The sequence below is a fragment of the Onychomys torridus genome, chromosome 19 (genome assembly GCF_903995425.1).
Source record: "Onychomys torridus chromosome 19, mOncTor1.1, whole genome shotgun sequence".
NCBI lineage: Eukaryota > Metazoa > Chordata > Mammalia > Rodentia > Cricetidae > Onychomys > Onychomys torridus.
The window spans coordinates 40296093-40311872 of record NC_050461.1 but is presented as its reverse complement, the minus strand read 5'-3'; the positions used below and the strand labels follow the sequence as shown (position 1 = coordinate 40311872).

Here is a 15780-nt window from a genome sequence, read left to right as displayed (position 1 = left end):
AAGCTGTAATTTTTGCATGTTTTAACTATATCATGGTTTAAGGCACCTTAAGCATATTTTGAAAGCATATTTAATTAATATATGTAGGTATTCCACATTAAAATACAAAATAGTGCAGCATGGAACATCATTTGTCAAATTAGAACATGGGCAGGCATCAAGGGATGATCTTATTAGAGTGCAAATTCTGGCTGAGAGGTATTGAGGTTTGAATGTGGAACATTTCCCATAGGCTCACATATCTGAGCACAAGGTCCCCACCAACTGATCATGCTTTGGAAGGTTCTAGAAGCTACAGGAGGTGGGGCCTCCTTAGAGGAAATGAGTGAGCCTTGAAGTCTTGCTGCCCAGCTCCAGTCTCTGCTTCCTGATGTCAGAAGACACGTGACCCTCTACCTCACACTCCTGCCAACATGCCTTCCCCTTCATGATGGACTACATCCTCTCTCTCACACTGTAATCCAAATGAAACTGTTAGTCCCTTCAATTCCTTCTTTAGGGGTATTTTGTCGCAGCCAAGGAAAAACTGCTAAAACAAAAGATGTGAATTATAGAGTGGCAGCTGGGGTAAGCTGATCTTGCAGATCTTAGCTCACGCTTAGAGCGCGGGGATGAAAGAAGGCTTTCTGCTGATGCTTGAACAAAAAGTCAGTATGAAAGTAATGAATAAAACACTGCCGAGAAATGAGAACACTCAGAATGGTAAATAACAAAAACACAGTGGATGAGAATACCAGACTTTGTTTGTTGTTGTTGTTTTGCTTTGTTTTGTTTTTAGGAACTTGAATTCAACATCATTACTAAGTTTCAATAATAAATATCCAGTTCATGATTTCAAGGAAGTTGGTTCTGCTAACATCATTAGACATTCTAGTATACACATCTAAATAATGTTTGAGTGAGTCAAAACACTTTAAAATTGACTTTGATGTCTTGGCGAGAGGGAGGACAAGAAAAGGATACACATTAACTATTTGGAAAGAGATCACTTCCACTATTCACACATTTACTTAGGACCCATGGCTCCAAGCACCACTATGAGGGCTTATACAACAGAGTTGCCTTTTGTTTAATTTGGACTGCGCTCAGTCTAATTCTTTGTTTTAATTATCTTTGGGAATAATTACTATGCAAGCTGAAGAAGACCCGTTAGTTAGTGGATATCATCTGAAGAAAATTCATCAGTAATAACGCTAAGAGAATAGCCAAACAATTTGTTTAAGTTTTTCTCCAGCACATTTACAATGAAGAGTAGTCCTTCTGGCTCTGTGTGTTAATATAGCAATAGTTTCTGAGAGAGTCCACAGCAAAGAAAAGGCCTACTCTTTTCCATGTTCTTTGGTCTTTAATCTCCCACTGCCCAATGTTACACATAAGAATACTCCACGTGATGAAGCAGGTAAAATCCTATGTTTCCATAAAATCCAAAATTAAACAATGATCTAAAATGCATAAAGGGCTAGCTAAGTCACTGCGTTCAGCTGTGAGGATGCTTCCTCTAAACCAGAAGCTTTCTAGCCAAGAATATTCTTTTTCTATTGCTGCTAGGACAGGCTACCAACATTTTAGTGGCCGAAACTACACATAAGCTTGTTATGGTACAGCTGTGGAGGTCAGATTTTCCAAAACAGGTTTCACTGAGCTAAAACTCAGATGTCAGCAAACCTGTACACTCTCACAAAAATGCTAGGGGGGAATCCAATTACTTGCCCCTTCCTGGCCTGGAGGTCTCCTGCACCGTCTTCATAACGGACAATGTCGCCACTCCATCCCTTACTTCAAAGGTCACATCTTCCTCTTCCTCATTTTGTATCTTCCCCTCTCTTGTCATTCTGCTTTAAAGGAGGCTGATGAGTACACAGAGCCCAGTTAATTATTCTGCATATTCCAGAAAAATGAAGGTCAGTGGTTAAGCAGCCTTAATTCCCTCTTGTTGGGTAATTTCACATAGTCGTCAATTCTAGGCTTTAAGATGTGGAAGTCGTCAGGTACCATGATTCTCCCTACCACGTCAAGGTGGTCTTTTCCCACTTACTAACCTGAAATCTCCAATAAAACTCTAGCTCTCTTACAGTCTCTCCACACTAGGAAATGCAACTCTCCAGCAAGGACAATCTATGATTACGGGTAGCAACAAGCTGTGTTTCAACTCTGGATCACAGGCTCTGAATCTACTAGAATGACTCTCCTACCCAAAGAAAGATTTGAATGAGGCCAGGATAGCCACCATCACATGACCTTCTGCACCTGGATATGTGAGCCCTTGTTTCCTGACTCCTGTTCCAGGAAACTGATGCAGTAGAACTGGAATCCAACTATGGCTGTTGGGGTTAGAGGCTTCACTGCAATCCAATCCCAATAGGCCAGAAATGAGACTTTCTCAATAAAATTGTGAAAGTCAATTGCCCTCTTTGAAAATTGACTAGAGTCATGAAAATTGCCCAAGATACTAAGAAATAAAGTTTATTCGCTCTCATTATACATACATACATGCACACACACACACACACACACACACACACACACACACACACACACACAAATGTAAAATTAAATAATAACTTTCATTAGGATTCTCTTTTTCATGCCATCACAGGGGCGGGGGGGGGGGGGGTGACAGGTTGGCTGTTTGAACAGCTGTACCATGTTCCAAGGATTCTAAGCCTCTAATAGAAGAATAATACTCTGCATGCTTTGGGGAATATATTTTAGATGTAGTTTCTCCTAGGAACTATTGGTTAAATGTAGTTATTCTATTTCAATCAGTAGCCACAGAATGTGACAAGTTTGAGTGACTGGATTAAGGCTCTAGATAATCAGAGGGCTAAAACATAAATGTGAAATGAAGTTTTAAACCTTACTTTAATACTAGACTACAAAAACAAAAACAAACAAACAAACAAAACCTGTATAGTTAAGTGCTATTAAAAACAAACAAGTCCAACTATTGAATACAAAAATAGAAAGGAATGGCAGCCTGTACTACTGTTTCAAGTCACATGAAGGTTAGTAGGAGGAAGATTGTTTTTTGTGAGCCTTGCTTTCTAACTCATCCTAAGCAATGCCAATGTGTAAAGCAGCAACCCTGTCTTGGGTTAACCAGCACCCCCAATGCCTACTCCTCTTACCCAATCACCCGTGTCTCTGTTCTCTGGACAAGAACCATGTGAGGCAAAAGCACAGTAGAACAAAAGTCATAAAAACTATGGCTCCGTCTTTGGCAGTCCTCAAATGGGCCAGCTCAAGGGAAGAACTGGCTCAGGAGCGAGAGAAGGCCTTAACTCTAAAGGACTCTGAAAATCTACGTACATATTTTTCAACGGCATGTGAGTGAGCATCGTGAACTTAAGTTCAAACACCGTTAAGAAGAGATGCGATTCCTGGTACCCTGTACATGCTCTGTCTGTACGAAGCTATCAGGGCCTGACTCTGACTATGCGATCATCTACTGTTCTACATGTCTGGTAAAGCCATTCTCCACTGACTAGCCAATCAGCTCATCCAGGAAGGCCATCCTGTTGATAACCATCCACCTCAAAGTCACAAGGAACTGAGAGCAAAGTCCCATCACATGTTCCCCGTGTGGACAAACAGTAGGAAAACAGAAACACCAGCAGGGAATTCGTATGTTCAGAGTGAAGTTAATTCCAAGGAGTTGAAAATCGCAACTCAGACAACACTGGACAGTCTCGTGCCTAAAGACAGCTGGGGAAAGGGAAGTAAATCTTACATAACGCAAATAGAAAGTCTTTTGAAGGCATCTAACTGCTCTCCTATAGGTATTCTTGACCTCTGGAAAGATCTTCAAATAGGTTCGAATTTGACACAAAGGGAGGTCAACAAAATCCGTGACAACTTTGTGGATGTGGCAACTTTATGTCTAATCTCAGACAGTCCTAGCGTTCCAGGAGTTGGTTGTATACGTTTCTCTGAGGTTTTTCTAAAACTGCTTTTGTTTCCACACACTGCCCACATTTGGTAAACCTTTTAACTTGGTCTTGGTGACTTTTCACTCAGAAGTTCCAAGTCCACTTCATGTCATGACTGGGCATGTGTCCACCCTCTGATTATCGGCAAGAGTGCTTTCAGTACCCAAAGTAGGAAAACTTTAAAGTAATAATTATAGTCCCCTGCACCTGTTTAAAAGTATCGTGTGTCCGTGGAAGAGATGATTATGCAAACTCCAAACTTTCACTGTGGAGGACTGGAAGTCCTGTGCAGGTCAGGTCGAGCCCCACCATGAACTGCTCTGTGTTTCTAGTGGAGAGGTTAGAAATGAATTGTTGAGTATGGGCAGAGAAGCGCGTGCAAAGAAGGTCTTATTGTGCGATTGCTCTCTCTGGGATACTCCAAGAAACCAGACAATGCTCCGTTTCCTGCACGAGTACTGCAAGTTTACCTTCGCAGGTGGCTCTCGAATGTGCACCTCGGTGGAGAATGAGCCTGATGACTCTCATGACCAAGGCTGACAGATGCTTTTGGTGGCTTCCCATGTCACTTCTTAGAAGCAGAGCTGTGCCCATTTGGCTGTGCTCCCCCCCTCTACCTACCAGGTAAAGGTGAGAAGGGCATCCAGGCCTTTGTGAGAGAGCCCAGCCACAGCACACACACGCTGGTGCTTGTGTGTCACACACACACACACACACACACACACACACACACACACACACACGGGGATGTGGGCGGTGCAGGCTGGATGAGGGTGGGATGGGGGTGGAGGTTGAAACAGGATAGCCTATGTATGGCCTTACCAGATCAATGAAGGTCAGGAACTTCCAGCTCCCCCCGTAGGTCTGATGGGAGGGCATTTCGATGGCCTTGTAGTTGCACAGAATGGAGCAATAGGACAGCAGGATGGCCACCCGCAGCACCTGGCAGGGGACAAGCGCCATGTTCGCGCGCGGCCTGGCCCGGCAGGGCTGCGTGCTGGGCGGGCGGGCTGGTTCGCCTTGCCGGGCGCCGTGGGAACCCGGGCGCGGCGCGGCGAGGGGCGGAGCGCAGGAGGCGGGGCGCGTCCCCGGGGAGGGACGCGGCTGCGAGCGAGCGCACCGGCGACCTGTGCGGGCGGGGCGGGGCGGGAGTGCGGCCGGCCGACGCGGGCTGGCGGCCTGGTGTCATCTCTGGCGTCATCTGCGTCATTCTGCAGCTGCGTTCGCCGCCCGGGCCGGGCGCCCCCTAGGCGGTCCTCGAAGTCTGCGGCCGGGCTGCCTAGCTGGAGACCTTCCCCCGGGCAGCGCAGGGCCAGCATCCCCGGGGCAGCATCCCAGGTGGTCCCAGGAGGTGCTCACTGCCACCGCACCCGCTGGGGTCAGTGCGTGTAAAGCCACACACAGCCGCCCTTCCAGTGACGCTTATTACCTAGGAGTCAGTTAAAGGTTTAAAGTCGATCAGCGTTTACGACTGTGAAACCCCTTATAAATTCCAGGAGGCTTTATTAATTTGTCACTATGTAACAGAAGATTAAACTTGAGCTTTGAACAAGTTCTTTTAAAACTTTTTATTACGCGAGCGCGCGCTCCTGTGTGTGTGTGTGTGTGTGTGTGTGTGTGTGTGTGTGTGTGTACATGGACCACAGGACAAGTGTAGAGGCCAGAGTACAGCTGGTGTGAGTATTCTCTCATTCCACAACGTGGGTCCCCACTATCGAACTCGAGTCATGAGGCTTGACAGTGAGCGCTTTTACCAGCTGAGCCATTTCAGTGACCCGGACAACTTTTATAAATAGATATCTATGATGATTGCCGTTACTGCTACGAGACTGCATTCCGTTTTGAAGCCAAACCACCCGGAGGATGTAAATCTCACCCACGCATGTGTGATTTAATACAAATCTTACGGAATTAAAATTCCTTTTGCACTTCGACATTTCCCCCTTAGACTACAGTACCAGCAATCAATATGAAGAAAGTAAATCTAAAGTTGATTCCCTCAGCTTTCCAGTAAATGTCACAGGGAAGTTGCAACAGTCTGTGGGCAGCATAGTTTTTTATTTTTATTTTTTTAAGTCATGATCATGTTTCAGCCAACCAGATAAAGGGTCCGGTTATGAGAAGACCACATAGGTATTTCCTGTGGATCCATTCAAAACAGGTGTCCCCTTCAAATAGTCTCTGAGTCAGAGTGTGTGTTTGGGGGTTGGGGGGGATAGTTTCAGAGGTAAAGAGAAGCAAGCAAATCCAGCATGTACTCCTGAAGTTTTCCAATCAACCAGGATCTTTTCAAAGAACTTAATTATGCTGAAAGACACTGAAGCCATAAGCGTAAAGGCAGTCTTCATTCACAATTTAGACACTCATTCTCATGTTAAAATCTGGTCTGTGTGTGTGTGTGTGTGTGTGTGTGTGTGTGTCCTTGCTGAATGGTCATGATTGAAGAAAATATTGAATGTATTAAGGATCCCCTCAGTCTTACTGAGACCTTAATGAAATTTTATATAGTAAAGTGACATGTCAATTTTGGACATACCTCTCCTACTTATACTTTAGTATGTTGTTAATAAGATTTCCTTTCCTTTATAACTGTAAAATAAAGTGTTATGTTTATAAAGCCATTTAAAATCTTACTGTAGACATAAATGCCATGACATCAAGTGTTCTGTTGCTTTGGTTTCAGAGGGATGTTTTCAACCTATTTTAACAGGTTCACTTTTATTATCCTGATTTGCTAGCCACAGTGAGATGATGGAGATGATGGTTTTACATTTTTTAAGAATGAAACATTTTGCATAAACTTTGACTGAAATCATATTTCATAAGAATGTCAGTCTCCAATCCTTAAGACTTCTTGATTGTGTTTCTTAACATGTCCAGGGGCTCTCTGTTTGCCTTTTCTTCTTCTTTTTTTTTGTCTTAGTTAGGTTTTTCTATTGCTGTGAAGAGATACCATGGCCATGGTAATTCTTATTAGGAATACATTCAGTGGGTGCTTGCTTACAATCTATTATCATCATGGCAGAGAATATGGCAGGGTACAGGCAGACATGGTGCTAGAGGAGTAGCTGAGACTCCTACATCTTGCAGTCAATAGGAAGTCAACTGGGACATTGGGCAGTATCCAGAGCATAAGAACCTCAAAGCCCACCCCCATAGTGACACACTTCCTTCAACAAGGCCATTCTCACTTCCACAAGGCCATACCTCCTAATGGCACCACTTCCTATGAGATTGTGGGGGGCAATTACATTCAAACTACCACATAGGGTTCCTCTGTATAGGCCTGACTGCCTTAGAACTCATTCTGTAGACCAGGCTGGCCTCAAACTCACAGAGATCCACCTGCCTCTGCCTCCTGAGTTCTGGGATTAAAGGTGTGTACCACTACTGCCCAGCTCTCTGCTTTTTAGTCCATATCTTAACATCCTTGTCATGGCTTATAGGATGTCTCTGTGAGATGATAATAATCTGAGAATCAACAGTATCTTGAGTGCATTAAGTATAGTGTTGCCTGGATGTTAAACCTCACTCACTCAAAATGCTGTTCCTTCCAGGAAACAGATTATTCATTTGTACTTACATGATTCCGTGTTGGATTTCAAAAGTACCAGGCTCACTGCATGGAAAAAAAAAAAAAGCCCAAGTGTCACATCTGCCGCTTTCCACTTTGCTGCACAACTAGTGAGGTGAAAGGAGGGAGAACAGCCTTGTCCACTTGTGTTTCATGAACACAGCAAACAAACCAAACACCCAGGGAAGACTGCAGAACTGTGTTTTAGCTTTTAGTTATATTGGTGCTTTTAATATTCTACAGTAAGTACTTCTAAAAACTGGAACAAAATCTTCAATCTTCTGTGTGTGTGTGTGTGTGTGTGTGTGTGTGTGTGTGTGTGTGTGTTGTGTGACAAAAATTTCACTTGGGCCAGGTATTGGTGGCGCACACCTGTAATCCCACCACACAGGAGGCAGAGGCAGGTGGATCTCTGTGAGTTTGAGGCCAGCCTGGTCTACAGAGCTAGTCCAGGATAGGCTCCAAAGCCACAGAGAAACCCTGTCTCGAAAAACCAAAAAAAAAAAAAAAAAAAAAAAAAATTCACTGGGGAGATGCTACACACATGTACACACACATCTATTCACCCCAGATAGGGATCCCCATGATAGACCCAAGTTAGGGATACCATCAAAGTTCAACTTGATGAACCAATGAGTTTTATTGGAGTTACTTGTAGGAATATGGGTGAGGGGTTATTTACAGGAGTAAAAATGATTCAAAGATGGCTGCATCACCAAAACCCACCCCAGCATGGGTGACAGCTCACAAAAGCTGGGAAACCTGGAGCACACTGCACAGCCTGCAGGCAGCTCAACAGCCTGGAGAGTATCATTTCCAGGTGACTCAGTTGGTCTAAACCTCTTCCAGGCAGCTGGTCTGGTCTTAGAGTCTTCATTGCAGCATCTTGGAGGGACTATCAGCTTTTATTGCTTATTCTAGCAGGGAGAGCCCTAGTGAATCTAGCCAGTTTCAGGGACTTCCTGAATCCATTTTGAGTTGTTTACCTTCCTGTTGAAGGAGCTTCTTGTCAGATGCAATGTTTCAATCTCCTGGAAGAAACTGTTACACAACTCTGTGTGTGTGTGTGTGTGTGTGTGTGTGTGTGTGTGTGTGTGTGTGTGTGGTGTTGAGGGGGAGACTGGCATATTGGCACATTATCTGACTTACCAGTGATGATAATACCTGCTAGTATTGGAAATGGCAGGGACTACTGTGTCTCCCTTACATTCTGTTCCAAGAAGCCAACTTTTTATAACCAGAGGTCTTGCTTTGGAACCTAGGAGGAAGGTTGAGCAATAGGCCCTTACAATAATCAACGATCATGCATATTTTAGGTTCTGCATTGACACTAAATAAGTATTCCTGAAAGTTTTTCTTTTTCTTTTCTTTTTCTTTTTGTTTGTTTTGTTTGTTTGTTTTGGTTTGGTTTTTCGAGACAGGGTTTCTCTGTGTAGTTTTGGTGCCTATCCTGTAACTTGCTCTGTAGCCCAAGTTGGCCTCAAACTTACAGAGATCCACCTGCCTCTGCCTCCTGAGTGCTGGGATTAAAGGCGTGCGCCACCTCCACACGGCGACAGTTTTTCTCTATTTGAACAAGTCATCCTTTCACATTTACCCAGACCACAAAGGTGAAAGTTAAGAGGCTTGGGCATGGCAAAAATCCTCTCAATGTGAACAAGCATCGATCAAAAGTTAAAATTTGAAGACCGAAATTCTCATAAAATAGTATCTCAGTCAGGGGTTAGGCCATGTGTTTCACTTTAAAAACTATAAAATCATCTCACCCTGGTTAGCAAATCACAAAAAAACCAAAGCAAATCTATTTAAAAAAAAAAAAAAGTTGGAAAACACTCCCTTAAAATCAAAACGGAATTCTTGTCTGAATGTTGTATCATTCACCTGAAAGAAAGCTGCTGATGGTTAAATTGGTTAAATTTGAAACCTTTGAGTTACATCTTTTTCCTTTGTTACAAAAGCAGCGTATTTACAGCAGTAAAGCTATAAAACCATAAAATGTTAACCTTATCCCCATCCAGAATACTTTCACTTCTCCCTGCTAGTCTTTATAATGCCAAAAGACAACTGAATATCGCATAATCTATATAATAATTTGCATCTTAAACATTAACTTAATGATATTTTTTTGTTTTGTTTTGTTTTTCAAGACAGTGTTTATCTTTGTAGCCCTGGCTGTCCTGGAACTTGCTCTGTGGACCAGGCTGGCCTTGAACTCATAAAGATCCACCTGTCTCTGCCTCCCAAGGACTGGGATTAAAGGCATGAGCCACCAATAGCCTATTAACTTTAATTAAGATTTTTCTCTTATTTTGAATAAGTAAAACCCATAACATAAAATTAAAATAAATTACATTTAATTATGTTATAACACTATACCATATGGAAATTTCATGTTTGGGTTAGATTTTTCCCAATTTTGGATGCCTAAGTAGCTCCCAATACCTTAACTACTGTGATGCACTGTTCACAGGGTCTGCAGTTTTAACTGGGAAAGCCACTTTTTAAGAGTGTTTAGAGCTTAAAACCATTAAGAAGCCATGTTTTGATAGCCTAACATATATACTTATTTTCTTTAATTTCATTTTGTAAGTGTGTGTGTATATATGCACATGAGTGTGGGTGACTAAGGCAGCCAGAAGCCGGCATCAGAGCCCCTGGAGCTGGAGACAGGAAGTTGTCTGTGGTCCAACATGGATAATGGGAACTGAACTCAGGTCCTCTGTAAGAACAGTTTTAAGCTCTTAACTGTTGAGCCATCTCTTTAGGCCCCATGTGTACTTGTTCATGCATGTTGGTATGAATTGAGGGATCAAGAAGACTTGTTTTGGCTGGGTGGTCAACTAGAAGAGAAAGAAATAGGCCAAAATAAAATGTACTCTTTTCCTTCAGTTGAAGTTTAGCATAGTGTTTTTAGGGAAAATACATTTAATTAATGAAATTGTTTTCCTACTAAGCTGTAAGAGGTTTTTGCCCCCACTATGAGCCAAATGAATAAAGGGTACTGTGAAGAGCATGGCCAGCCAGTTGTGAGGTGTTCAGCAATTAGGAACTCCCCACAAGATTTGCCTTTCAAATATGCTCGGTTTATTCGCACAAACATTTCTTACAGTATCATGCTATTATAAAGACTATGGTAGTCTCATTTGTAAACAGACATCTCACCAAGAGGGAACTCAGGGCAGGAAGTGCTGCAGGCTTCACTGGGGAATCCTCTCTCATGAGAGCACTTAGGGAGCAAACTCAGTTCTTCAGCTGTGGCAAGCCAAGAGGATGACACCATTGGGAGTTCCAGAAGGTCCTTGAGAGCATCAGCCAGTGGTATGTGTGAACTCAGGAATGGAGCCAGAAAAACTCAATGGTCTCTGGAGCCAAAGTCACCCAATGGCCAGTCTCAAAGTCCTTTAGCTGGTGGGGTTCAGCACAGAGGTGCGAGATGCTGTGCCTTGGGAGCAGAACAGTGTGAGCCTGGGGCAGCCTGCAAAATTCCAGGGTTTTTTTTTTTTTTTCAGTTGTTGTTGTTGTTTATATTGTCCCAGTAGGCATTAACTTTGCACTATCAGGGTTCACAGCTTAGGGTTGATTCATTAATATATTGGGGCCACTTTAGAGTAGGTTCCTTAACACACAAGAGCCTGCCTTAAGCTTGACTCATATCAGAGCTGGCTTCTGGTTGGCTCCTTTACACATCATACAAGCATTACATTATTCCTAGTCACACGGAATGGTTTTGCTCATATTTCTAACAAGTATGAGTGCTTACGCTGATGTTGCTGGCTGGAGCAGACTTGCTGACCTACAAACAGGCTGTTTGCTATAAAGAACTCTATGAAGGCATGAGATTTCTAAAGAACTCCTTAGAGGACTGTTGCAGAGCTTTAGAGAAAAGTGGTGTGTAGGCTAGTTATGAGTCACTGAAAGCTTTTATAGGGGTTGGAAACGACTCCCTCACTTCTGGTGCTGACCCTGCCTTGGACAGTGCTTCCCACTCGGCTGGAAACGCTACATACGTACACATCCAAACCCAGGTCTTTTAGAGAGATTTGCTGTTTAAGCCCATGCCATCTCACAACCCCTCCTTGAGACTCAGGAGGTAGACTTCCTGCTCTCAGCAACCCATCTGGATGGCTTACTGGTGATCCAGATTCAGCATTCACCGGCTGTTCTGTTACCTCCTCAGAAACAGTCCTCTCTGCAGTATTCCTAAATTCTGCCTGCCATGTTAAGATCTGTGGCCCCGGAGTGTGCGTCTCTTGAACTACAGTATCCCTGGAAGCATGATTGGGAGGGGGGGGTCATATACCACCAGAAATGTGTTCAGGAAAGATGCTGCTTTGAGAATATCCATCTTTAGAAGTTCATTAAATGGGTAGCAATGACTGGGAAGAGACATCTCCCAAAGCATTCTAGAGTAAGAGTGATGCTAGCTAAACACCCTGCCCATGAATGTCACAGAAATTGCAGTTCTATTGGAGGAATGGAATATATAGAACTTGGGACCAGAACTATCGCTCTAAGTAATATAAAAGAGTAAGAACACCCCTGCCAGGGAATCCTTCCAGCCTGTTGAGAGTTGAACCAATACTTAAAGGCTGCTGCATGTTTTCACCATAACGAAGTAGTGGATACTTAAGGAGACAGATATGTTTAACCTACATTGTCTGTGTACATGAAGACATCACACAATATCCCGTTGATATTTTGTCCTTTTCTGAATCACTTAGAAATAACTTTAATTGATAAGTAAAAGCCAAACAAAACAAACAAACAAACAAACAAAAAAACTCATTGCAATGCCTGATGTAGGATGTTCTGTATGCTGTGAATGTGTTGCTCTGATTGGTTGATAAATAAAAAAGCTGATTGGCCAGTAGCCAGGCAGGAAGTATAGGCAGTATAAGCAGACAAAGAGAATTCTAGGAAGAGGAAAGCTGAGTCAGCAGACACCAGCCCACTGTCCAGGGAGCAGCATGTAATGTCACACAGGTAAAGCCACAGAACACATGGCACCCTATAGATGAACAGAAATGGGCTGAGTTTAAGTGTAAGAGCTAGTGAGTAGTTACCCTGAGCTAATGGCCAAGCAGTATTAATTAATATAAGCCTCTGTGTGTTCACTTGGGACTGAACGGCTGTGGACCGGGTGGGACACAGGAAAACTATAGCTACGAATGCCTTAATGCAAATTCTTCAGAGACCCAGTATGTATCATAACTAAGAAAAACTAGATGTAAGTAATAGGACAGCATCTGGTGAGAGTCTCATGCTGTTTCATAATGCGGTAGAAAAGTAGGGCAGGCAAACAGATGTGGAAGAAATGTGGCATCCACTCCTCTAGTAACAACCACTTTTCCATGTGAAAGCCAGTAATCCTGTGTTACACCCTAACCACCTGTATTAGTTGCTTTCCAATGGCTATGATGAAGCACCATGACCAAGGTAGCCTACAGATGGAAGAGGTTGTTTGGCTTATGCTTCCAGAGGGTTTAGGAGCCCATGGTGGCCAAGCAGAAGCAGTAGGCAGCAGGTATGGTGGCAGAAGCAAAAGCTGAGGCTTCTCATCTTAAACCACAAGCCTGAAAGAGAGGGGACAAACTGGAAAAGGTGAATGTAGATGAATTTCTAAACAGTCTTATTAAATAAGAAACATAGAGCCAAATACAGAGGTAATAGCCAAAGAGATCAGAGCAATAGCCAGGACTAGCTTTAGCTTACCACTAGCAGTAGCTTCCACAGAGGCAGTTTCTTCCCATCTAACGCATGTTTTTATTGTCTTCCTGTTCTGCGTTCTCATTGGCTCTAAACCCAGCCACATGACTTCCTCATCACTGCTTGTCTATACAGACCTCCAGGTCTCTATGGTTGGTACTGGGATTAAAGGCTTGTGTCACACACTTGGCTGTGTCCTTGACCACACAGAGATTCTGCCTGCCATGTGATCGGATTAAGGGTATGTGCTATTACCACCTGATTTCTGTTTTATGGCTATTTGACCTCTGCTCTCCAGGCAACTTTATCTATTAACATACGAATAAAATATCACATTTCAGCACAAATAAAATATCATCACATTTCCCCTTTTTATTCTAATGAAAAGAAAAAAGTTACAATTAAGATAAGAAAAACCATATAAAATAAGTACAATAACTATAGGCAAAGGGAGAGGAGATTTCTGGGAACAGGAAGGCTGAGTCAGGAGTAGCCAGCCAGTCACAGAGGAGGCAAGATGTAAAAGTACCTGTAAGCCACAAGCCATGTGGCAACTTATAGATTAATAGAAATGGGTTAATTCAAGATATAAGAGCTAGATAGCAAGAAGCCTGCCACAGCCATACAGTTTATAATTAATATAAGCCTCTCTGTGTTTACTTGGGTCCAAGCATCTGCAGGACTGGCAGGTGAGAGAGATTTGTCCTGAACATGGGCCAGATGGACACAGGAAAACTCCAGCTACAGGTGAGAGTCTTTAAACCCTCAAAGCCTGTCCCCAGTGACATACTTCCTCCAGCAAAAACACATCTCCTAAACCTACCCAAACAGGGCCACCAAGTATTCAAACATCTGAGCGTATGGGAGGTGTTCTCATCCAAATTACCACACCACCTCTTACAAGGCCCCACTCTCAATAATACCACAAGAGCAGTCAGATTTCAACGGAAGTTTCAGAGAGGTCAAAACATATCCAAAACCATAGCACTCTACCAGACAAAATACAAATGCACCCATGTGCTGGAGTCAGCCAGAAAGCCAGTTCAGAATGTCTGAGTCAGCCCTTTGACAGAGCACTCCTCTAAGCTCTGACACAGGGTGTCAACAGAACCCTGCCATCCTTCTCCAACCTCAACAGCTCCCCATTTGCAAGAGTTAAGACTCACATGAGCATAACTGACAACCCAATTTCCTGATACAAGAAGAAGGGGAACATCAAAATGAATCACCCAAGATAGAAGCTCTTTTTCTTAGCTATAGCTGTGTGGATGAATGCTGGCTAATGGGTACAGGCAGAGGTGAAAATGGGTGGTACTACACTGTTCCTTAAGGAAGATTTGCCCGAGAAGATGCCACTTCCACCTTGACCTCACCGCCTTCATTCACCCATGTGGCCCCAGTTGAGAAAACAAGGCTCTATTCTGGATGGACACAGGCCCAAGCTCAAACCAGGAATCCATGAACACATGAGGCAAACATTGGAAATTGAATGGTGTCCCTCCAAGAGCTATATCAACATTTCAATTGCTGGTGCCCCCAAAAGTGACCTTATTTGGTAATAAGATTGTCTGCAGCTATAACTACTTAGCATGGTGTTATATTGGAGTAGGGTGGATTCCTAATCCAACCTGACTGCTGTCCTTATGGAAAGGAAACACACCAAGTGGACATTATGATTGATGACGAACTGAGGAGAGCCAAGATCCAAGACCGATTTCCAAAGCCGGGAGAGAGGTTTGAAATAGGTTTCTCCTCCCAGCCTTTAGGAGGAACTAACCCTGCTGGCAACTTCAGTTTATATTTATAGCCTCCACAAGAGAGGAAATAAGTCCAGTTGCTTCAGCCGCCTGGACACATTCATAGGACAGCTCTAGCCAAGAAATGCAGGGGAGAAAAAAGAGATTGGAAGAGCACTATGCTTTTTTACCACAACACCCTATTAAGAGTCAGTGTTGGTTATTTGTCCTCAGAGACACTTTTCAGAGTTGATCTTTCATTTCTACCACTGCTGTCTTACTGAACAGCCTGCACCTTGCTTTTCTGCCTACACTTTAGTATCTCCACGTTGATCTTATCCACTACCTAAAAACATAGATCAGATCACTTCTCTGACATTACAATTCCCCACAGGCTGGGAAATCTCTTTCCCTTAGTATAACAACTAGTACTTTTAATGGGTTATCTGTCTACCCAATTTTTTTTACTTCATTTGTTGTATCACTTTAAATAACCAAGCATTCCAATAACATCACAATACTTGATTTTCCATCCAAGCTCAGTGACTTGCTTTTCCATGGCCCTGAGGCACCAATGACTCATACATAGCACCTTCTCCATCTGGCAAAATTCTACACAAGGACCAGCTCTGCCTGGGACTCTACAAAAGTGCCTACTTTGCATGGCCCTTTTCCAGCTAGAAAACACTCTGGCCTTGCAATAAACAAAACTTTGGCATCTTTTCCTGATGTCCAGGGAATCTTTTCTCTTGATCCTTTCTGCATATCCAACATCATCTGCATAGGAGGAACTGACCGGCATGCCCTTCACATCATTATCCAGTGAGGGAGCTGT

The 15780-nt window shown here is 43.2% G+C and overlaps 1 protein-coding gene across 2 annotated transcripts in view; it reads right to left on the bottom strand.

Annotated features, from left to right (window-relative positions):
- Positions 1-5102, bottom strand: part of Aig1 (androgen induced 1) — a 218707-nt gene extending 213605 nt beyond the window's left edge. Inside the window, exon 1 of one of the 2 annotated variants that reach the window (XM_036169141.1) lies at positions 4752-5102. In XM_036169141.1, the coding sequence (XP_036025034.1) occupies positions 4752-4892 (141 nt within the window). In that variant the 5' untranslated portion in view covers positions 4893-5102. The remainder of the gene's footprint in view (positions 1-4751) is intronic. The other variant, XM_036169143.1, reaches the window with a different exon arrangement.
- Positions 5103-15780: the final 10678 nt, after the last annotated feature.